Source organism: Schistocerca serialis, chromosome 2, assembly GCF_023864345.2.
Source record: "Schistocerca serialis cubense isolate TAMUIC-IGC-003099 chromosome 2, iqSchSeri2.2, whole genome shotgun sequence".
NCBI lineage: Eukaryota > Metazoa > Arthropoda > Insecta > Orthoptera > Acrididae > Schistocerca > Schistocerca serialis.
Genome location: NC_064639.1, coordinates 328,009,150 through 328,033,882, shown reverse-complemented (window position 1 = coordinate 328,033,882; position 24,733 = coordinate 328,009,150). Strand labels below are relative to the sequence as shown.

At 41.5% G+C, this 24,733-nt stretch overlaps 1 protein-coding gene across 1 annotated transcript in view; it reads right to left on the bottom strand.

Annotated features, from left to right (window-relative positions):
- LOC126457139 (NADP-dependent malic enzyme-like) overlaps positions 1 to 24,733 on the bottom strand; it is a 115,979-nt gene that overhangs the window by 19,242 nt on the left and 72,004 nt on the right. Inside the window, exon 9 of the mRNA XM_050093207.1 lies at positions 7,239 to 7,409. Coding sequence (XP_049949164.1) covers positions 7,239 to 7,409 — 171 coding nt within the window. The remainder of the gene's footprint in view (positions 1 to 7,238; positions 7,410 to 24,733) is intronic.

Genomic DNA, 24,733 nt, shown 5'->3' with positions numbered 1-24,733 from the left:
TCCTTTTTAATGGATCGACAGTTCAGGGTATGTGTGGGTTCTGTCCTGTCCGACACCTTTCGCCAGGAGAATGGGGTGCCACAGGGCTCAGTTTTGAGCGTCGCTCTCTTCGCCATCGCGATCAATCCAATAATGGATTGCCTCCCAGCTGATGTATCAGGCTCCCTTTTCGTGGACGATTTTACCATCTATTGCAGCGCGCAGTGTACACGTGTCCTGGAGCGCTGTCTTCAGCGTTCTCTTGACCGTCTTTACTCCTGGAGTGTCGCCAATGGCTTCCGTTTTTCTGCCGAGAAGACGGTCTGTATTAACTTCTGGCGATACAAAGAGTTTCTCCCACCGTCCTTAAGACTTGGTCCCGTTGCTCTCCCAATCGTGGAGACAACCAAATTTTTAGGCCTTACATTTGACAGGAAACTTAGCTGGTCTCCACATGTGTCATATTTGGCCGCCCGTTGTACCCGTTCTTTAAATGTCCTCCGTGTTCTCAGTGGTCTGTCGTGGGGAGCGGATCAAACCGTCCTACTTCGTCTATATCGGTCGATCGTCCGCTCCAAGCTGGATTATGGGAGCTTCGTATACTCCTCTGCACGGCCATCCATCTTACGCCGCCTCAACTCCATACAACATCGGGGTTTACGACTTGCGATCGGAGCATTTTATACCAGTCCCGTAGAGAGTCTTCATGCTGACGCTGGCGAATTGCCACTCACCTACCGGCGCGATATACTGCTTTGTCGATATGCCTGTCGGCTACTGTCAATGCCCGACCATCCGTCTTATCGTTCCTTTTTTGACGACTCTCTTGACCGTCAATACGGGTTGTATGTCTCTGCCCTGCTACCCCCTGGCGTTCGCTTTCGTCGCCTCCTTCAACACCTTACTTTTTCCCTCCCTGCAACCTTTCGAGTGGGCGAGAGCCGCACGCCACCTTGGCTCCAGGCTCAGGTCCGCGTTCACCTTGACCTCAGCTCGCTCCCAAAAGAGGTCACCCCCGGTTCGGTCTACCACTCCCGTTTTTTGGAACTTCGTTCGAAGTTCATCGACATGACTTTCATTTATACAGATGGCTCTAAGACCAATGACGGGGTCGGGTGTTCCTTTATTGTCGAGGCACAAAGTTTCAAATACCGGCTCCATGGCCATTGTTCGGTCTTCACAGCTGAGCTCTTTGCCCTCTACCAGGCTGTTCTTTACATCTGCCGCCACCGACATTCTGCTTATGTCATCTGCTCAGATTCCCTGAGCGCCATCCAGAGCCTCAGTGATCCGTACCCGGTTCACCCTTTCGTACACCGGATCCAACGCTCTCTTCAGCAGCTGGTGGACGTCGGTTCTCCAGTTAGCTTTATGTGGGTTCCGGGCCATGTCGGTATCCCTGGGAACGAAGCTGCAGATGCCGCGGCCAAGGCTGCGGTCCTCCAGCCTCGAACAGCTTCTTGTTGCGTCCCTTCGTCCGATTTTAGCAGGGTGATTTGTCGGCGCATCTTATCTCTGTGGCATGCCGATTGGGCTGCACTTACCGACAACAAGCTTCGGGCCTTAAAACCTCTTCCCGTGGCTTGGACGTCCTCCTCACGCCCTTCTCGGCGGGAGGAGGTCGTTTTAGCCCGGTTAAGAATTGGACACTGCCGGTTCAGCCATCGCCATCTGCTGACGGCTGCGCCGGCGCCGTTCTGCCCATGTGGGCACTTGCTGACGGTTGGACACATTTTAATGTCCTGTCCAGATCTTAACACACTGCGCCTCGATCTTAACCTGCCAAATACTTTCGATGCCATTTTAGCGGATGACCCACGAGCAGCTGCTCGTGTTCTTCGTTTTATCAATTTGACACACCTCGCTAAGGACATTTGATGATGCTGTTTTTTAATCCTATGCCTGTCAGTCTGTCTTTTATCGTGTTTTCCCTTTTAGTTGTTGTGGTCAACTTGTGCCTCGCGGTGCATTCTTAGAGTAGTCAGGGCGCTAATGACCATTGAAGTTGTGCGCCCTAAAAAAAAAAAAATAAAGCCCAGAAAAAAGCTAGGATGGAAACAGTCCCAGAGAGACAGCTTTTGCATGGAGCCAATGCGCTTTGGCAGCAGCCAGCAGTCAACACATGATTAATTTCCCTTGACCCCTATTGGCTACACATAGACCAACAAACCTCAGCTGAATCAATAATCCTACTTGACACATAGACCACATAGGCCATACTTTAACAACATGAGGAAATATTTTAATGATAAATTTGAGAAAATAATAGGACTGACTAGGCAACTTGTGGACAAGGAACTGAGTCGAATTAGTGAATAATATTATGAAACAAGTGAAAAAATTTACTACTGATTACAAATAAAGAAAATGAAAGCAAAGTACTGTGTTGACAACTAAATTTAGGATAGAAATGTGGAAACCACAGTCAACAAAGCAAAAAATAAGACACATCACATACATTGATAAATGACAAACACAACATGTGTAGAAACTGTGAAATAATTGCCATTGCCATTTATATTGGAAAGTCTCTTCAAAGAAATCTCTAAAAGTAAGCATGTGAATATCCTAAATTTCTTGCACAGTCCAAATGTAAGGCTGGAGTGTTTGAGAGGACCAGCTTGTGTGAGTATCAAGAATCAATACAATCATGAAAACCTGTCAAAATATAGATATTAATTCAAATAACTATATGGACACAAATTGGAAAGTAGTGAAAAACAGGAAAAGCAAAAAATGTATTATGCTATAAATTCTCTTGCAGCTGATCATCAAATATAGGGTAATGGAAAAATCACTTCTGGGGCTGTGCAAGGGTAGGTACAAAGTACCAGAAAGAGGAGTAAGTTGTGTGTGTATATTTATTTATTTATTTAATTTGTGAAAACTGAAGTAACAGTTGATCATGTGATTTATGTTGATTCTGATCCAAGGGACAAAATAATGTTGACCACAACTGCAGCAAATTTGTTATGATTCAGCATTTTTATGGCACATTTATTGGGTAACTCCATATGGTCAATGTATGTTAACGTGGCTGTGTATGATGACAATAGTTTCAATGTCAGGACAGTTGACTTAACATGCTGGGTTGATCTCAATTTTGTATTGACTGCTGTTGAGCTACTAGTTTTGGATACAATTTTTGTTACACAGATGAGACAATGGAAACTATAACAGACGAGTATAAGGAGTGTGAAACATTCATAAACAAGTCTACAGGAAAGAAACTGAAGAAGCTAAAATGGATTAGAATGCCAGTTACAATGAAAAGGACTATAAGCCATTTAATGAGCACAGACAAACCTATAGCATCTGAGAATTATGGTGATCCTAATAAATTTAATGAGTCATTCTTGAGACTAATGAGAAAAGCTGTGCAGAAGATTCCATATTCATTTACATACTCTGTAAATATTGTGATGTAAAACAGATGTTGCACATTGAATAAGTAGAAAGAAAGTGCATCATAATGAAATGATAAGCATTATGATAGCTAAGAGGTCTTGTGACAGTCCATATGTCTATGACATAACATATGCTGTCCTGAATAAACTTATTTCTGAAATTGAAAAACTACTAGCCAGAGCAATAAACAAACGCTTTTCATCTGGTGCTGTGCCAAACACTTTAAAATTAGCTTGAGCAGCACCAGTCTATGAGCAAGGCAATTCTCTTCAAACGTCAGCCACCTGACATTATCAACAATTCCTGTACCAGCTCCATTGATGGAGTCTGTAATGAAAAATATGCTTTTCAAATACATTGAAAATAGTGACATATTCCATGGTGTCCAGCATGGATTTTCAGTAGGAAGTCAACTACAATGGCAGCGTCTGTTTGGTAAGAAAGATAAACAGTGCACATGAGAAGGGACTAAGAGTGGTAGCACTTTATGACCATAACAAACCATTTGACTGCAAATCACATTTTGTAGACCAATCTGAAATACTAGGTATCACTGGTGTTGCCCTTGCAACCCTACACTCCTATTTTGAAAACAGGTGGGAGATTATAACCTTCAAGGGAGCAATGTTACATGGAGAGAAGTTAGAATAGGATATGCTCAGGTATTGATGCCTGGACTTTCCCTATTTGTAATATTTGTAAATAATTTGAGCTACAGTAGACAGATCTTATTGTGTAAATTATGCTATCTTGTTACCTAGTTGGAAAGTCCCTGATCATGCAATTCATGAAGCAGATGTGTCATCATGAGCAAAAAGTGGTTCACAGAAAGCAAAATGAAAAGAAATTAAGGTAAAACATGGCAGATACTGTCTAGTCTTAGTGACACTGGGTGCCTGGATTATTGTGGTTTCTTGATTGTCTGCAAGTTCACTTGGCAAGGATGATTCAGGTTTCATCATAGTAACCAAGTTCTCTTGGCAGTATACAGAGCATGGAAGAATTTCACAGTGTTGCTTCTTTAGTAAATTAAGATTTAAATGACATTAAAAGTTCTTGGCTAAAAGTTTGTTTACTTTTCTCTGGCCACATAGAAAACTTGCACATAAATTCAGATAAAATCTGAGATAGTCAAGTGAGAAACATCTCTAAAATTAAACCACTTTATATGGAATATTCCCTATAATAACAATACAATATCCCTTCATGTGTACAGTGCACACTGTCACAGCCACATTAATTGTGGATCAATCAGAAGAATGTGAGCATGTCCTAGTTCATAGAATTCTGACTCTTTCTCAGTCAGTAGGGCACTCAAGAAAAAGTTGGTTAGAATTCTATGAACTAAGATCACTCCAGACCTATCTTCTGCCTACTAAGAGTAATGACAGTCAGCAATCAGTGCACCTATAACTGCCTCATTTATGTAGAGAGAGAGAGAGAGAGAGAGAGAGAGAGAGAGAGAGAGAGAGAGAGCATGGCGGAGGGGGGGGGGGGGGGGGGGGGGGGGTTGGAGTTCTTTTGTAGAAGGCATAAAGTTCATTGTTACATTATGTGCAAAACAAAAAATACAGACATCCCTAATTTCGACTATCCAACATAACAACTTTCCATATTATGACTTTTTCTTCGGTAATTTGTTGCTGTTTACTTCGTAGTTTGAGGAAATCCACTCATGATACAGCATGAAGTACTGTGTAAAAAGTTCAAGAAAGGATGAGAATGTGTTGATAACAAGGCCCATTTTCATCATCTTCATACCGGAACCACAGTGCAAAACATCTAAGATATCCATGAATTCTTCAAAGGTGATTGGCACAACTATTACTGAAATCTCTCAGAAACTATAAATCAGTTATGTTAAGTGTTCAGCTAGTAATTTGGAATTAGTTGGGATTCTGAAATGTGTCAACTTGTTGGGTTCCAAAGTTGCTGAATAGAGAGCAGAATGCTGCAAGAGCTACAATTTCTTACAAGCTTTCCAGAAAATATGAGGAACAATGTGTTGCTTTTTAATGAAATTCATCAAACTTGAAGAGACTTACACCCAGCATTACACCCTTTAATTGAGGAAAGTCAGTATGGAGTGACAGAGGGGTGATGATGGGGTGTTGATGGAAGCCAAGATACAGTTTCTTGCTGTTAGGGTCATATTCATGGTGTTCTGAGAACACCAAGGCATTCTGCTAATTAATTCCCTGCATGGATGTTGGGCCATTAATGCTGTCTAATACTGCATCATTCGTTATCAAGTTCTATCTGGCTGCTACTCAAAAAGGTACAACAGCCACATCAGAAGTTTACTGCTTGTCAACAACAATGCCACACCTGATTCCCAAAAAAGAACGTAACAAACATCAGCAGATATTCATTGGACTGCCCTGGAACATCTGACCTTCAGGACTTGTCACCATGTGACCTCCATGTGTTTGTGTGCCTTAAGAGAGGCTTTGGAGGAGAGTATTTCATGACTAATACAGAGGTGCAACAGTTTGTGTGCAGCTGGCTTCAGTTATGTCGTCATATTGTCTGTCAAAAATATATTAAAATTGGTTGGCTAATGTTAAAAGTGCATCAATAATAAAAACAGTAAATATGAAGTAGTTTTGAATAATAAAAATTATATCACTGAAGGCTCATTTATAACTGATCCACCTTAATACACTATTTGGTGAAATAAGAAAGTGATATATCTTATTACACATGAAACTGTAAATGTATGACTGGAGCTGAATGAAAGTAAAACTGAGCAGATTTAATGTGCAGGTAAAATAGCTCCTAAACTGATGTTGTTATTCGCCACATGTGGAGATGGTGCCTTTGACATAAGTGATAAAATTCAAGCAGCAGAGACAGATATTCTATGACCAGAAACTTCCTGGCAGATTAAAGCTGTGTGCTGGACTGAGACTCAAACTCAGAACCTTTGCCTTTCACGGGCAAGTGATTTACCATCTGAGTTAGCCAAGCATGATTCATGACCCACCCTCACAGATTTAATTCTGACAGTACCTCATATCCTACCTTCCAAATTTCACAGAAGCTCTCCTGCAGACCTTGCAAAACTATCACTGCTGGAAGAAAGGATATTGCAGAGACATGGCTTAGCCACAGCCTGGGAGATGTTTCCAGAATGAAATTTTCACTCTGCAACAAAGTGTGCACTGATATGAAACTTCTTGGCAGATTAAAGGTCTCAAGTTCGAGTCTCGGTCTGTCACACAGTTTTACTCTGCCAGGAAGTTTGATATCAGTGCACACTCCACTGCAGCGTAAAAATTTCATTCTGGGTTCTATGAACCACTTGGAACAAAATTATGTTAACAAGTAAAAAATACCTTAAACTAACACAGTAAGAGGCTAGATAACATGTAAAAACCTGCATATGCACTCACTCATATTTGTGGGCAAGAATTAGGCCTATTTAACATGACAGTATAAACTCATAAATGTATTAACAATTTCTATGTGAATATTAGAAAACTGCTTGAGTATCTTAATAAGAGAAATTCATAATTTTCTATGAGCCTCTTCAGTTAAAGATGTGGAGTTAATCTCTAGATGTGAATGAGTCAACTTATTTCAGCTGTAACAGAGGAGCTTCAATATTCTTATAGACAACTGACATATAAAATTCAAGTGACATTCATTTCATTTTCACTAATGTTGTGTAACAAACAAACTTAAAACATAAAATTTGACAAATAATACAACTATCTGAAAACATTCTCATTATTTTGAGGAATACCTTTTACATAATGAAACTTTTAAGAACGTCATCTATTATTTTTATATCAAAGTTTATTGTGGTGGATTATAGCCCATTTCATACATGAAGTGGAATACTGTACCTTTGCTGCAACAGTGAAAACATCCTCACTGATGATGCGTATCCCTGCAGTAATTACACCAAGTGCAATTCCTGGGAAGATATAAGAGTTGTTTCCCTGACCAGGGTAAAATGTCTTCCCTTTGTATGTTACTGGAGCAAAAGGTGATCCACTAGCAAAAATGGCTTTTCCCTGTTTCACAAAAAGTACAATTGTATCAACACTCGAAGTTATTATCTTTTAAATTAGCTTGTAAATTATTAGTAATTTTCTCAGTCACCATGAAATGATGTTAAAATAGTTAAAATTTATTAAATTATTTATACACATTGTTTTCTCTTCTCCTACAATTCAAAATTTCATTCCAGATTCAGGAAATTCATTAACTGTTTCCTCACCTAAACTGTTCTATTTCCTATTGCCGTGATCTGTACAGATTGTTATTGTATTGAACTTCATTTAGGCTTATTTTGTTATTATTATCACCATTAATTAACATAGTCCTATGCTCTTCAGGTTTAGGTTGCTATGTTTTTGGATTTTCACAGAGTGCGCTGTTGTACATTGGCTTTCAATACCAAGGTCTTCCCAAAAATCTCAAATGTTTCTAACTCAATTGTTCATCAGTGAAATTAGCTGATTTTGCTACCCTTATCTCCCTGATCTTTCATTTGTGCCTACACTGTTTAGTTCTATCCCTTTTAATATATTGTTAATAAGTTATCATGTCACAGTTAATTTCATTCTTGGTTTTTTTTTTCCAAGTAAAAGAGAATCACATTCAGTCCTGTCAGGAGATACCTGTTACATTTTCTGAGTGTCAAAGATATTAAGTGTTATGCCATTCAACTGATAACTTAAACCAAACTAAACAATTAAAAAATAGCTTAGTTAATGTATAAGCATTCTTATGGGAACTTTGCAAGCAAATGAGCTACTTTATGTAGTGGAGTCACACCACCCAATAAAAAAAAGAACAAGTGTCTTCAAAATTTGGTATAGTAAATCTAGATTCATACAAAGGTGTCAGCTGTAGTGTCCTCATTTATATCATTTATTCACAAAAACACACACATCACTAGTTAGTTTCAGGCTACCCATCCATTACCAAGCATATGCGTATAAATTATGAGACTCTGAGTAAACTTACCAAGTTTTTTAAATGTAAAATCATTATTTGGTGATGGTCATGTATCTCAAAACTAATTTACTACATATAACAAAGAACAGTAATGTAGGAAAAGAGTGCAATTGAAGTTACTTTTCATTGAGAATTTCCTGTATGTATTTGTGTTTGGCTGCACCTACAGTGAACAAGTTTTGATTGTCTGAATTCATTTATACAGTGTGAGACAGGAGGAAAGGTACAAGCTTTGAGGGGTGATACTACTGATGACTCTGAATAAAAAAGCTTCTAATAAACTTTTCTTAACTGTTCTTCCAGGTAAACATGTAGCGTCGTCCTTACTGTGTCAGTATGCAGTTCACTTGCACATAGTGCAGTTGTTTACCTCAAGTCTCAGTTCAATAGTGCTTATCATAGTGCATCGTACTACAGTGTTTTTATGTGAACAACGAATACAGTTTTGTGTAGTGAAAAAGCCACGGATCTTCACACATGCAGAGTATGCTGACATGGTGTTTGACTATGGTTTGTCCAATGGAAATTCCCAGAGCTGCTGTGCAAGAATACCAACAACAATTACTGAATGCTGATTGCCTGATAGTAGGGCATTTAGCAGGGTGTTTCATGGATTGTATGAGTGTGGTATGCTTCCCAGCGTAAATGTTTTCTCTGACCGTCCCACACAACAAATTCTTAATGAAGTTGAGAACATTCTTCAAGTAGTGGAACACAACCACACTATTATCTCTAGGAGAATGTTATAACCTTTAATCCTAATAAAGTGCGTGGATATACAACGTAGAGCAATAGCGAGTTACATGCTTCCAACTCCGAATCTGTCACTCCACTCCCGTGCCGTGACCTGTGGCTGGCGCCGTTCATAGCCAGGTGGTGCTCCCGCGCTCGGCTGAGCTGCGGAGCGCCTCTATCGCCATGTTCGCATACTGACGTAGTGGCACTTTTAAATCTCATGGCACTGTCACAACACTTTTCCCCCCTTGAAAAAAAAAACACTCACTTCCTTGGAGACACGGACAGTGCGGAGACATCCATGGCCTCTTGGGAGGCCCCGAGAAGATCCCGCGGAGAAACACGAGAGTATGGTCGAAAATGTCCAGGACGGAAGCTTGCGCGTGGAACGCGCCTCCTGGACGAGATGATGGGGGAAACTCCGGAGCAGCATCCATAGGTGTCGTGGACCTAGGGGTGTGCCCCAGCGAGATGGGTCCCGGAGAAGGCGGCGTCGCGAGTGGGGCCGGTTCCGGCGTACTCGGAAGCGGTAGCGACGTCGGCTGCAGCAACACGCCCAGAAGATCGGCAGCAGCGACAGGACTGGCTTCTCGGGCTGGTGGAGACGAAAGAAGGGGCGGTGGCACCAGCATGGCCACCACTCGTGGGCGCATCTGGTCGTAATGGCGAACAACCATGCCGTCGTCCGTACGTATTTCACAAAGCCGACGGCCGCGAAGAGCCTGGACCACCCCTGGAATCCATTTAGGGTGAGATCCATACCCCCGTGCCCACACGTCAGCACCCACTGGGTATTTTCCCGCACTAGGGGACACAGTACAAGGCCTGACAGGGTGAAGCAGGTGCAGTAGAGTGCGTGGTTGGCGGCCATGCAAGAGTTCAGCAGGACTGCGATCACCCAGAGGCGTGAAGCAATAAGAAATCAGAAATTGCAACAGAGCGTCATCTGTGGAAAAATCACTAAGGAATTTTTTCATCTGGCTTTTGAAAGTGCGGACAAGGTGCTTGACCTCCCCATTTGATTGCGGATGGAAGGGTGGTGCTGTAACATGATGAATCCCTTGTCCAGTACAAAAATCACGGAAGGCCTGCGAAGAGAACTGAGGGCCATTGTCCGTGACAATCGTGGATGGAAGACCTTCTAGTGCAAAGATTTTGGACAAAGCCAGCGTCGTCACCACAGTGGTGGGCGACGGACATCGAACAACAAACGGAAACTTTGAGAAGGCGTCAATCAACAGTAGCCAATAAGTTCCGAGGAAGGGGCCGGCAAAGTCAGCGTGCACCCGTTCCCACGGCTACGCCGGATCAGGCCACGGAGAGGGCATAGTACGAGGTGCAGCCAGTTGTTGAGCACACTGACCACACGCAGCGACCATCTGGGCGATGTCCGAATCAATACCGGGCCAATAAACGTGCCTGCGAGCCAGGGACGTAGTCCGAGAAATCCCCCCATGGCCTTCATGCAATAGTTTGAGAACATCTTTGCGAAGAGAGGCTGGCACCACGACCCGTGGAGATGCGCCATCCATGGCCAGAAGAAAAACACCCTCACAAACAGACAGACGAAGGCGCAAGGCATGGTAGTTGCGAAGGGGATCCGATGCCCGGGCCTTGGTCCTGTCTGGCCAACCCCGTTGAACAAAACCGATCACCTGACGCAGGACCGGGTCCCGCACAGTAGCCGACGCGACCTGCGAACCTGTAAGTGGAAAACCCTCGACCACACGACGTTCTTCCTCATCAATGTGGAAACAGAGTAGTTCATCTCGATCAAAAACCGGGTTGGGGCCCATCAGCAAACACGACAACGTGTCAGCGTTGGCGTGCTGGACCGTGGGGCGATAGTGAATCTCATAGTGAAAACGAGACAAGTATAAGGCCCAACGTTGCAGGCGGTGAGCTGCCTTATCTGGAAGCGACGCCGAGGGGCTGAACAGAGAGACCAGTGGCTTGTGGTCGGTGATGAGGTGAAACTCAGAACCATACAAAAAAACGCTGAACTTTTTTAGAGCATAAATGATAGCGAGCGCCTCCTTTTCAATTTGAGAGTAACGCCGTTGGGCATCGTTGAGGGTCTTGGAAGTGTAGGCAATGGGTCATTCTGACCCATCCTCATACCAATGGGCGAGAACAGCCCCTAGGCCATACTGTGACGTGTCAGTCGCCAGAACCAAGTGCTGACCCGGACGGAATGTGGTAAGACAAGGTGCCGACTGCAAATGAGCCTTCAGGTGGACAAAAGCCTGCTCACACTCGTCGGACCAGCAGAAAGGAACGTTTTTGCGTAACAGCTGATGCAGAGGATGAGCCACCGCCACCGCAGAGGGAATGAATTTGTGATAATAAGCAATCTTGCCTAGAAACGCCTGAAGTTCTTTGACCGTAGATGGCCGGGGTAGATCGGTAATGGCCGCAACGTGCTGTCGTAGAGGACGTATGCCCTCACGGGACAAGTGGAAACCAAGATAAACAATGGAGGGTTGGAAGAACTGTGACTTGTCCAGATTACACTTCAACCCAGCCGAATGCAGAACCCGAAACAGCGAACGCAAATTGCGAAGGTGCTCCTCAGTGGAGGCCCCCGTGACAACAATGTCATCCAGGTAGTTGATGCAGCCGGGAACGGAAGCCGTGGGCTGTTCCAAAAACCACTGAAAAATGGCCGGCGCACTAGCGACGCCAAATGGTAACCACTGGTACTGATACAACCCACAAGGAGTGTTGATGACGAGAAATTCCTTGGAAGAAGCATCCAACGGCAACTGATGGTACGCCTCCGATAAGTCAAGTTTGGAAAAGAACTGGCCCCCAGCGAGCTTGGTAAATAACTCCTCAGGACGGGGAAGAGGATAAGTGTCAATGAGGCTCTGAGCATTGACAGTGGCTTTAAAATCACCACACAATCGCAAACTCCCGTTTGGTTTAGAAACCACCACGATTGGCGATGCCCATTCGCTGGATGTAACAGGAAGGAGAATCCCTGAAGCTGTTAACCTGTCTATCTCAGCCTTGACAGGTGCACGCAACGCCATCGGAATAGGGCGTGCCCCGAAAAACTTAGGGTGAGCCGTAGGCTTAAGAGTAATGTGGGCTTCAAAATCCTTGGCACGACCCAGACCAGCAGAGAACACGGACGAAAATTCAGAACACAATCCATCCAGCTGCTGATACGGAATATCCTCACATATGAGGTGCACATCATCATCAATGGAGAACCCGAACAACTGGAAAGCATCATAACCGAACAGGTTTTCAGTGCCAGCATGATCCACCACATAAAACGTGAGGGGCCGAACAACAGACTTGTAGGCAGTGGAAGCATCAAACTGGCCAATGATAGGAATTTTCTGCTTATTATAAGTTCTCAGATTTCGCGTAACTGGAGACAAGGGAGGGGAGCCCAACTCCAAATACGTGCGAGAATTAATGAGAGTTACTGCAGAGCTAGTGTCCACTTGCATGCGAATGTCTTTATCCAGAACACGAACAGTAACAAACAACTTATTTGTTTGAGAAAGCACACAGTTAACGTCCATGTCCAATGCCTCGTACTCGTCGACAGGAACTTTAGGAGACTGACACACAGAAGCAATGTGGCCTTTTTTCCTACATGAATTACATGTGGCCCAACGTTTTGGACACGCGGCCCTGTCATGCTGTACGAAACAACGTGGACAAGAAGGAAGTGTGAAACAAACCTGCTTCTGTGGTTACTGTTTTCGCTGCGAGCGGGGCGGCCCAATGCGACGTTGTTGACACGAGTGAACCGCCGTCACATCGTCGTTCCCCTGTGAAACAGGCAAATTGTCCGTGTCGAAAGTGGTCTGTTCAGCGCCTACATCACACCATGTGTCTATTTGCGCACCAGCAGCGTGAGACACTTCAAAAGATTGAGCGATGCTTAGAACTTCCGACAACGACGAGTTTGGCAGTTGTAAGGCACGTTGCCGAACTTCTTTATCAGGAGCAAGCCAGAGAATAGCGTTCCTAACCATTGAATCAGCATAAGACTCATGATGAGTGTCTGTGACAAACTGACATTTCCTACTCAGACCGTGTAGTTCTGCCGCCCAAGCCTGGGCTGTTTACGACACCGGTAGAACGACATGCGGGCGGCAACGACATGGCTATTTTTTCGGTAATAGTTAGACAATAAGTCACACATTTCTTGGAAGGACAGAGAGGCTGGTTCCCGCAGAGGGGCTAACTGAGATAGCAGCTGATAGATCCGTGGGGAAATCCAAGATAGAAATAATGACTTACACATAGGAGCATCGACAATGCCGAAAGCCAAGAAGTGTTGCCGCAAACGCTTCTCACAATCCTCCCAGTCTTCAGCAGCCTCGTCGTAAGGAGGGAACGGAAGCAGAGAAGAGGAAGACAGACGATGAGTAAGCGACATCGACAACACCTGAATAGCAGCCGTCACCTGTGTTTGTTGCACCTGAATAGCAGCCGTCAGCTGTGTTTGTTGGTCAATGAGCGCTTGCAGAAGCTGTTCCATGTCTGCCCCGACACGAACACACAATTCCACAACGCAGGAAGAAAAATATCCAACCTCGTCACCAAAAGTGTTATAACCTTTAATCCTAATAAATTGCATGGATATACAACATAGAACAATAGCGAGTTACATGCTTCCAACTCCGAATCTGTCACTCCACTCCCATGCCGTGACCTGCGGCCAGTGCCGTTCATAGCCAGGTGGCGCTCCCGCGCTTGGCCGAGCTGCGGAGTGCCTCTATCGTCGTGTTTGCGTACTGATTTTTAAATCTTGTGGCACTGTCACAACAGAGAATTGCTGCCCAACTTGGTATTCCACAAACATGAGTGATACGAACAATACACAATTACAGTCTGTATCCCTTTCATCAACAGAGTGTACAACTTCTGCATGAAGGAGATACTGCTGCCAGGCAAGAATTCTGTAAATGAATCATTGCCAATGATATATTAATTCCACGTATTCTGTTCACTGATGAGTCAACATTTACCCACAACTGAATCAACAACACATGCAACTCTCATGTATGGGCAAATTAAAATGTGCACACTACTGTGGAAATGAATTTTCTATTATGTTTCTCAATCAATGTGTGGTGCAGTATTATTGATGATCAACTCATTGGTCCAGTTGTTTTAGATCACTGGGACATGGTATCTTGAGTTTCTTCATCAACACAACATATCCTGGTCGTTGCATTGGTCGCTGTGCAGTCATTGCTTGTCCACTGAAGTTACCCGATCTTACCCCATTGGATTACTGTTTGGGGGTTGGCTGAAGAGCGACATCTACAATCACAGAGTGGACACAAGAGAGAAACTTCTCACTCATATTTTACATGCTTGCGCCCAGTTAAAGGAATGCAAAACTGAGCTCTGATCAGTGACACAATACCTGTCTACAAGAGCAGCAACATCCATTGAAGCTGACTGTGGACTATTTGAACATCTTCTGTGAGGAAATGTACACAATTAAACAATCCATATCACAACAATATCTTAGTTTACCATCACCAGTGCCTTTCCCATTCCTAGCTGTTTTCATTTGTTTACCCAGAGACGGTTAAGAAAAGGGCATATGTTTATTAGAAGCTTTTTGTCCGGAATCACCAGTAGTATTACTTGCCAAAGCATGTACCTTCCCTCTTGACTCACCCTTTATATGAATAAGCAACAAAGCAAAATTCAATCAACACTACATTTACATGTATGTTATGAGTGAATCAGTAGTTTTCTCTCCATTAAAAATCACCTAGTGATCTTTATCTGGACTTAATGAATATCTTGATATAAGGATTGAAAAGTTCTGTTAGCTACATACAAGTAACATCATTTATTATCATACTGTATGGCAAGTAATGTAATGTGTTACAAGAAGGACTTAGTTCTTGTAGATGTAAAAGATATTTTCTTTGAAAAACACCAGCATTATCAAGTAAATCTCGAGATACTAACATCAGATGAACAACAGCTGTATAGTAAAGCTGATGATGTGGTAGGTTTTTTCAAAGTAGCAGCTTTCTTACTAATGTACTCAGTAAATTTAGATGGTATAAGATTTAATATACACTCCTGGAAATGGAAAAAAGAACACATTGACACCGGTGTGTCAGACCCACCATACTTGCTCCGGACACTGTGAGAGGGCTGTACAAGCAATGGTCACACGCACAGCACAGCGGACACACCAGGAACCGCGGTGTTGGCCATCGAATGGCGCTAGCTGCGCAGCATTTGTGCACTGCCGCCGTCAGTGTCAGCCACTTTACCGTGGCATACGGATCTCCATCGCAGTCTTTAACACTGGTAGCATGCCGCGACAGCGTGGACGTGAACCGTATGTGCAGTTGACGGACTTTGAGCGAGGGCGTATAGTGGGCATGCGGGAGGCCGGGTGGACGTACCACCGAATTGGGGACACTGTTGCTCCTGGGGTATCGGCGAGGACCATTCGCAACCGTCTCCATGAAGCTGGGCTACGGTCCCGCACACCGTTAGGCCGTATTCCGCTCACGCCCCAACATCGTGCAGCCCACCTCCAGTGGAGTCGCGACAGGCGTGAATGGAGGGACGAATGGAGACGTGTCGTCTTCAGCGATGAGAGTCGCTTCTGCCTTGGTGCCAATGATGGTCGTATGCGTGTTCGGCGCCGTGCAGGTGAGCGCCACAATCAGGACTGCATACGACCGAGGCACACAGGGCCAACACCCGGCATCATGGTGTGGGGAGCGATCTCTTACACTGGCCGTACACCACTGGTGATCGTCGAGGGGACACTGAATAGTGCACGGTACATCCAAACCGTCATCGAACCCATCGTTCTACCATTCCTAGACCGGCAAGGGAACTTGCTGTTCCAACAGGACAATGCACATCTGCATGTATCCCGTGCCACCCAACGTGCTCTAGAAGGTGTAAGTCAACTACCCTGGCCACCAAGATCTCCGGATCTGTCCCCCATTGAGCATGTTTGGGACTGGATGAAGCGTCGTCTCACGCGGTCTGCACGTCCAGCACGAACGCTGGTCCAACTGAGGCGCCAGGTGGAAATGGCATGGCAAGCCGTTCCACAGGACTACATCCAGCATCTCTACGATCGTCTCCATGGGAGAATAGCAGCCTGCATTGCTGCGAAAGGTGGATATACACTGTACTAGTGCCGACATTGTGCATGCTCTGTTGCCTGTGTCTATGTGCCTGTGGTTCTGTCAGTGTGATCATGTGATATATCTGACCCCAGGAATGTGTCAATAAAGTTTCCCCTTCCTGGGACAATGAATTCACGGTGTTCTTATTTCAATTTCCAGGAGTGTAATTAAGTAATATAGTTATAGTTCACTGTTAATACAGTCTAAAGATTAAGTTTCTGAAGTCTCTTTGCCACATTTTACTGTATATCTTGATTTGTTCCCACATCACTACTTCTTGATAGAATCTGCAGAATCCTATGAACAAATGAGAGAGTGCAAAGTGAAACTGATATGATGTGATGTGAGGTAAGAGCTAAAACTGAAATGGGTGACTCAACCTTCCTCAGACTAAACACAGTTAATAGGAGAGATTGAATGTGCAGTTAAAAATTTGCCACCGTGACAATAATAAAATTTCCAGAAATGTTCTTGCTATTATGCAGGATCACAAACCAGAAGAGGGTAGAAGGAATATCATTAAAATAATGGGGAGTAAAGAAGGACACTTTAAAACTTGTAACTAAATTGCAAAAAATTATATCATGGTATAATTTAGTGTATTATGTGACAATGGAATGTGCACAGATTTCGTTCATTGAATACATTTTCTGAGGAAAATACAGAGGGAAGAATTACTGATTACATAAAACGTAACGGAGGAGCACAATTATGAGATTTCATTTTTTATAAAATTAAGTCAGTGGATTTGAAGATGTGCCATGCTACAATAACTTTTTATCTCCCACATGAATGATAGTTAATCTCTCAATATTTCTGTGGGGTGATTACTATAGTACGTAAAAGGTATCCATTACAATAACAAGTTACACCAAGAATATCTTTATGTAATATTAATATTTATTATTGATGCCATTTTTTAACTTCAACATTTGAAACTATATATCCTCTTATCATTAAATTCGAAAAGTGTCCAATAAAGTGATCAACAAGTAGGGAATAAAGCTATAATGATTCTAGAAGGATGTTTTCATTCAAATACCAGTATTATTAGATTAACAATCATAATAACAAAGTGAAATAGGAAAACATTGGAACAAATGAGATACCCTGATAGTAGTCAATAAAAATCACCAATAATAATGCACCACCACTCACTAGTACTTCTCAAAAGTGAAGACACAGCAAAAACTCCTTATTGAACTTTTATTCCATTTACAGAGCGTTTTACAAATATTTTTACAAACTGTGAGAGGCATATTCATTTGACCAAAACAAGAAAAAAGCCAAATTAAATAGTAGTCCAAAAATTATTAATTTATGAATTATAATGAAGGTTGATGATAAATTTATTCCAGGTAAAATGAAACAACTGAAATTCATAAGCAGTACTTCAAATTCATTTTGTTAAGTAGCTGAGTGATAATATTGATGCAAGTCAATGTGCTGAAGCATTTATAGTACCCTAATTAGCATTTTGTTATTAAGATTAATGTGTCTTGAATGTTTCACATGTCTATTAACAGTGAGTTATCTGCTAGTTGTTCTGATTAGTCATGGAACAACATCCATTTCATGAGCAGGTTCATATGATTTTTAGGCACAGCCATAGAAATGTTAATGGAGTCAAGGCTATATGACTGTATCAAACTATGTTTCCAGATAGAAGACAACTTTTGTTGCTGTTTGTTACTACATTCCTGAGACTGGATCCATAACACCACAGATAGTGGTGTCTGTCAAAGATCCAGGTATAAGCACATGACACATTACCTTTGTGATACAGCCCATAGTGCCACATAGATGGTACATGATGAATAGTTCATGTATCTGTATGACATTCAGTGTGTGCATGGCCAGTCTTTTGCCAATCATCATACATGGAAAAATTTCTGCTGATGGGATGTTGCTCACACTGCCAATTTGTTGTGGGTATTTTTTCAGTCTCCTTTACAAACAAGGCAACTTCTGGAAGAGAAGGAACAGCAAATTTTTCTCAACAAAAATTTGTGGATGAGTATGATATAATTCAGCCTAGATGTCAGAACTGATTTAAGTATAATGTGCGCACTGTAATTTTAGGTTTAGACCTTCTTTCCCATCTCTTACAGTTGCTGTCTTCAAGAAGCGTATTCAGAAAGCTCTTCCATACATGCTACATGGTAAGTCCCTAAAAGTATGAGCACACAAAATATTCACGAAAATATCACAGAAGTCTAAGAAACAATTTGACACTGCCCAGGGGCATCTAAAAAGTATGTGAACATCTGTGGTCTGACAAAGCCACATTGAGCAGGCAACTCATGGCCCACAGGCCAGATCCAACCCCAGATGATCTCAGACTGGCACACAGAAGAAATTCATGGGTGAGAGGGCATTTTCAGATATTTCTACAGATGCTCAGCCCACTCGGGTTGCAGCTCGGCACAGACCCGTGAAAGTTTTGCTTCCTCCTAGAACATGCAACATCATTTCACTGCTGCTGGATTTGAACAACAAAGAGAAATATGTTTCCAGTACGAGGGCAAAGTTACAGCTCATGTGCATGTAGAGAGTGGGTGAAACAGCTCACTTCCTTGAAGGGGCATGGTGGGAAATGTGGTGGAAACATCACATGGAAGTTAAGGGTCCCTCACATGTTCAATATTATTGTAAATACATCACTATAATGATCTGAGAGTGATTATGGCAATATCAGAAATATTGACAAACAGTATTCTCAGTTTGAACAGTATATGTGAGAGTGACTATTATCAGTTTGACAATTTGTCATTCTGTTGTTCGGATTTGTCTAGTTTGCTTCTGTGTAAAACAGTCAATATGAACTAAATTCAAGTGATTTAGACTTTTAAACTTCTTAAAATGAACAAAGAAATGATGGCTTACTTTATGTTCGGCTTATTTTATTTATGTTGCAGAAACAACCATTGCCTATGCAACCAGCATCAAAAGTATTTGTGGATAGATATTTAAAAAGAGCTTGCTAACAGTGTTTGAAATTTACTGTGTTAATACCCACAAACACTTGAGTCAACTGCCTGTGGCCAGCAATGGCAAAGTTTCTCCTAATCGCTTGTCAATTGGGACTGCCTATCTCACTACCATATTTTAATGAAAATCATCAAATTTTGACACTATAGTGGAATTGGATAGATAAAAAAATCTATCCACCAAGTGGCAGCAGGAGAACTCACACACATAAGAAAAGGTTCTACTCACGCAAGCCTTCAGAGCCAGTGGCTCCTTTTTCCAGCAGTGGTGCCTTCTTGTCCAATGCAGCTCCTGACAATTTGTCTTTCCTTCTCATCCCAGCTGGGAAGTCTCCCATAACCCAGGGTTCTGGGTAGCTTTCCCGAACTCTACCCTTTTTCGTAGATCTCTTCAGTCCTTTTCCTTCACCCTCTCTTCCTTCCCCTTCGTGCCATTGGCTCCAAAAGCTTGCATAAGTAAAACCTTTTTCTATGTGTGTGTTCTCCTGCCACCGGTTGGTAAGGAGATTTTTTATCCATCCAATTCCATTATACCATTACCGCATTTTGTTTTTATACTCTTTCTTACATCAACATTAATAAATAATTCATGTCTGTTGTGTACATATAATAATACCACAGCAGGTGGGATTAAATGTGATTTATCATGAATTATCTGCAACCAGTGCTTTTATGGGCATTTATATTTCTTTGGTAACATTTAAAGATGCCTGTCATCCCACTCTCACATCTTCAGATGTTTACATTTATTTATGTATCATGAACATTGTTTCTTTACTAATGGCACTGCAGAAATTTGCAAATTTTGCAACAGCAGTTAGGAGATGGCTACAGTAAAATATCATAAGTAAAGAAACAATGTTCAGAATGTGTAAATAAAAGTGAACATCTGAAGATAGGGTGAACATAAAAAGAATGTACTCTCTAAAATGAATGTCTTGAGGCACAATTTCTTGGTGTGGCATATCATGAAAATGGTACCATTCATATTGGTGCATTATCTCATAAACATTAATGTCACAGCCCCCACAGTTTTGACTGTGTGCTAAAAGTGCTGCTGCTGCATCACATGAGAAGGTGGTCCATGAGCTCAAGTAAGGATGTTAATCAGGCCTCCTGGTCACCGATGGTTTCGATTCCTGACACAGAAGATAGAGGAGTTTTTAGGCTAGGTGGTATTTTGAGGTACTCTGTTGAACACTACCAGACAACATGACTATAGCAAATCAGACCATGTTCAGAGTAAAGATGCTTTGCTTGCCAAAATTTTATCAGTGAATTATTGAAGTATGATTTCCCATGCTCAAAGTATTCTCAGGACCGGTTGAAACCTGAAGATATTTAGCAATCAGATGTCATAGAAGGATTCTCCATTGCAGGTGACAAAAATACTGTCTCTATTGAGGTCAAATTTGAACGTGACAGTGAAATTATCTTGTAGCATATAACAGGGCTAGGTGAAATAAAGTTAACCATTGGATGTTTTTACCAGCCACCAGATTCTGCCGTGACAGTTTTAGAGTTATTCAGAGAAAGTCTATGGTCAGTACATGGTGCAATTTTACTAGAAACAAAGTAACTAGCTTTCATGGAATTTGATTTAATCTCCCTCTAAGTTCTGTCCTTGGTTAGCACTGCACTTGTGCCACTGTTGAATCCAGGACTGGAAGCATATCTGGAAGGTTTTTTTTGGAAGGCATTCAGCTCTGTGCCATGGCCCTCTCAGTGCCTGGAATGATGTCAAAGTGTTTCCCTTTACACAGGATTATGATTTTTGGGAAGAGATGGGAGTCACAAGATGCTAAATCTGATGAGTATCACAGATGTGGACAGAAAGGAACACTTTTTATGACAGAAAACATGTGGACCAATAGAAGATGGCAAAATGAGAGCCAAAGTTTTAGATTTCACATTAAGAAAGCATTCATACAGGAGAATCATACAAACAGACCAGCATTTGACCACCGCACAGTTGCCTGCACAGATAAGTTTCCAGGTCTGGGTGGAATCATAATTTTGTTTTGCAATGAATACTCAACAGCACCGAAGCCTTACTTAGCCTGCATTTATCAGGCATCTCTCACCCAGCACAAAGTCCCACATGACTGGAAAAAGCATAGGCAAGTCCTGCATATAAGAAAGGTAGAAGAAGGAACCTGCAAAATTACAGACCAATATACTTAACACTGGTGTGCTGCAGAAATTCATGAATATATTTCCAGTTTCAGCATAATAAATTTCCTTGAGAAAAGCTTCTGTCCATGAATTATCATGTTTGTTGAAAGCATCATTAATGCAAAACTCCTCTTGCCCTTTTCTCGTGAACTATGGATGAAGGGCAACAGACAGCTTCCATATTCCTAGATTTCCAAAAAGCATTTGACATATTGTTCCACTGTAGACTGTTATCAAGGGTATGAACATATGGAATACGTTCCCATATATGTAAAGTGACTCAAATACCTCTTAAGTTACAGAACCCAGTACGTTGCCCTCCACAGCAAATGTTCAGTAGAGACAAGGGTATCATCAGGAGCCCCCCATGGAAGTGTGATAGGACTGTTGCTATTCTCTACATACATAAATGACATGGCAGCATGGGTGGGCAGCAGTTTGCAGCTTTTTGCTGATGACTTTGTGATGTACAGGAAGATGTCATTGTTGAGTGAGTGTAATGGGATACAAGATGACTTCGACAAAATTTCTAGTTGGTTTGATGAATAGCAACTAGCTCTAAATGTATAAAAATGTTAGTTTATGCAGATGAGTAAGGAGAACAAACCCATAATGTTTAAATGCAGCTTCCTGACACAGTCACATTGATTAAATATCTACATGTAACATGGCAAAGTGAGATGAAATGGAATGAACATGTAAGGACTGTAGTAGGTAAGGGAAATTATGGACTTAAGTTTATTGGCAGAATTTTAGGAAAGTGTGGTCCATCTGTAAAGGAGGTCACACACGGGATGCTAGCATGACCCATTCTTGAGTACTGCTCAAGTGTTTGGGATCTGCAGCAGATTGGATTAAAGTAAGACACCAAAGCATTTCAGAGGTGAGCTGATAGATTTGTTACTGGTAGATCAAAATAACACAGAAGTATTGTGGAGATGCTTTGGGAGCTAAAAGGAACTAAAATCAGAAACCCTGGAGGGAAGGTGATGTTCTTTTCATGAAACAATATTGAGAAAATTTAGAGAACTTGCATAAGGACCACAAAGATAAGAGAAAAATAAGGCTCATTTGGAGTCATATAGAGTGTTGTTTCTCCTTGCTCTATTTGTAAGTGGAATATGATAGGAAGTGACTAACAGTGGTACCGGGTACACTGTGCCATGCATTTTACAGTGGCTTGTGGAGAGTATGTATGGAGATGTAGAGGTAGATGCAGGGGAACGTTTTAGACATTTGCTATCATATTTTTGACTTGAGAATTGTGAGTAATGCTCTATTATTAATAATTTAAAAATGAAGAATTCTTCTTTTGTTGTGTCATATTACCTATCAAATTCTCAGAAGCATTTCTGTGACACACTGCACAACCCTTTATTTGCTCACAAAATGTCGCATCTGATCATATTAATATATGTTTCTATTTTTTAACATTGACTGCTGTAATTAAAGTTTAACAAATGTTTGTTGAAATCAACATGTTTGAGTATTTGACATAAAGTGTAATTTAGGTCCAGAACACATGGATATGGTACACTTTCTACCGAGACTCAAAATGTCTGGTACAATTGATTGTTGACAGCCCAGCATCAAATCAAGACTGTTTTCATATCCACAGTTTGACAAATTGTTGTGCAGCCATGCCAGTGGATTTGCAATTATATTTTCTGTGTTATGACTGGTGATACTAACTTGTCAAGTTTGACAATATGTCAGTTTCTGGACAGAACACTTTTTCATGCTTGATTAAATGTTAATAGATTATTTTCCAATTCCAGTGTAGAACACAGCTTGTTCCATTTCTGAATGATGCATGAATGAAAAATATAACACTTTTGCTAATAAAGTGCTTACCTTATTCGAACACTGTTTTCCCCCAAAACTTACCAAGGTTAGAGCAAAGTCTACAAAAAAGCCATGGATTACTTGAGGAATAGGGGTATCTTGTAAAACAAAAAGAAAACTGTATCTGTCAATCCGAAACAGTTTCGATGTTGATGCTACAGCACATTACAAGAAATACTGCAAAATATTACAGACTTCAATATGGATGTCAAAGCTAATATATTACAAGGAAAAGATAGTCATATCAGATAACAAAATAAAGACAATATGGAATAAAGTGAAGGAGGAGACCGGTAGAACCAGACATGAAGAGGAACAAATAGCATTAAGAGTAAATGATACATTGGTGACAGATGTATATAGTGTTGCAGAACTTTTTAACAAGCATTTTATAACTGTTATTGAAAAGATGGGGTTGTCAGGTTTGGTAGATGCTGCTATGGAATACCTCTGACCAGACATTTCAAGTAACTTCCATAATATGAATTTGACCCTCACTACCCCAACAGAAATATGTCCATCATAAAATCTTTAAAATCAAAAACATCTAGTGGGTATGATGAAATATCAACAAAGTTAATTAAAGAATGTGATTCTGAGATAAGTAATATATCAAGCTATCTGTGTAACCAGTCATTTATCAGTGGAATATTTCCTGAATGGCTGAAATATGCTGAAGTTAAGCCACTGTTTAAGAAGGGAGATAAAGAAATAGCATCAAATTTCCATCCAATTTCACTGTTGCCAGCATTCTCAAAAATTTTCGAAAAAGTAATGTACAGTCAGCTTTATAACCATCTTATCTCAAATAACATACTGTCAAAGTCACAGTTTGGATTTCTAAAAGGTTTTGATATTGAGAACGCTATCTACACTTACAGTGAAAATATGCTTAATGCATTAGACAAAAAATTGCAGGCAACTGGTATATTTTGTGATCTGTCAAAGGCATTTAACTGTGTAATCCACAATATCCTTTTAAGTAAATTAGAATATTATAGTTTAACAGGAAATGCTGCAAAATGGTTCAAATCTTATATCTCTGGCAGGAAACAAAGGGTGTTATTAGGAAACAGACATGTATCAAGCTATCAGGCATCATCCAACTGGGAAATAATTACATGTGGGGTCCCACAAGGTTCCATTTTGGGGCCCTTACTTTTTCTTGTGTATATCAATGACCTTTCATCAGTAACGTTACCAGATGCCAAGTTTGTTTTGTTTGCCGATGATACAAACATTGCAATAAATAGCAAATCAAGCTTAGTCTTAGAAATATCAGCTGATAAAATATTTGTGGACATTAATCAATGGTTCCTAGCCAATTCTTTGTCACTAAACTACATGTAGTTCAGGACTTGTAAGGGGTGTCCCACGAGTATATGTCTAACATACGATGACAAGAAGATAGAAGAAGTGGACAGTGTTAAATTCTTGGGTTTACAGCTTGATAATAAATTCAACTGGGAGGAGCAC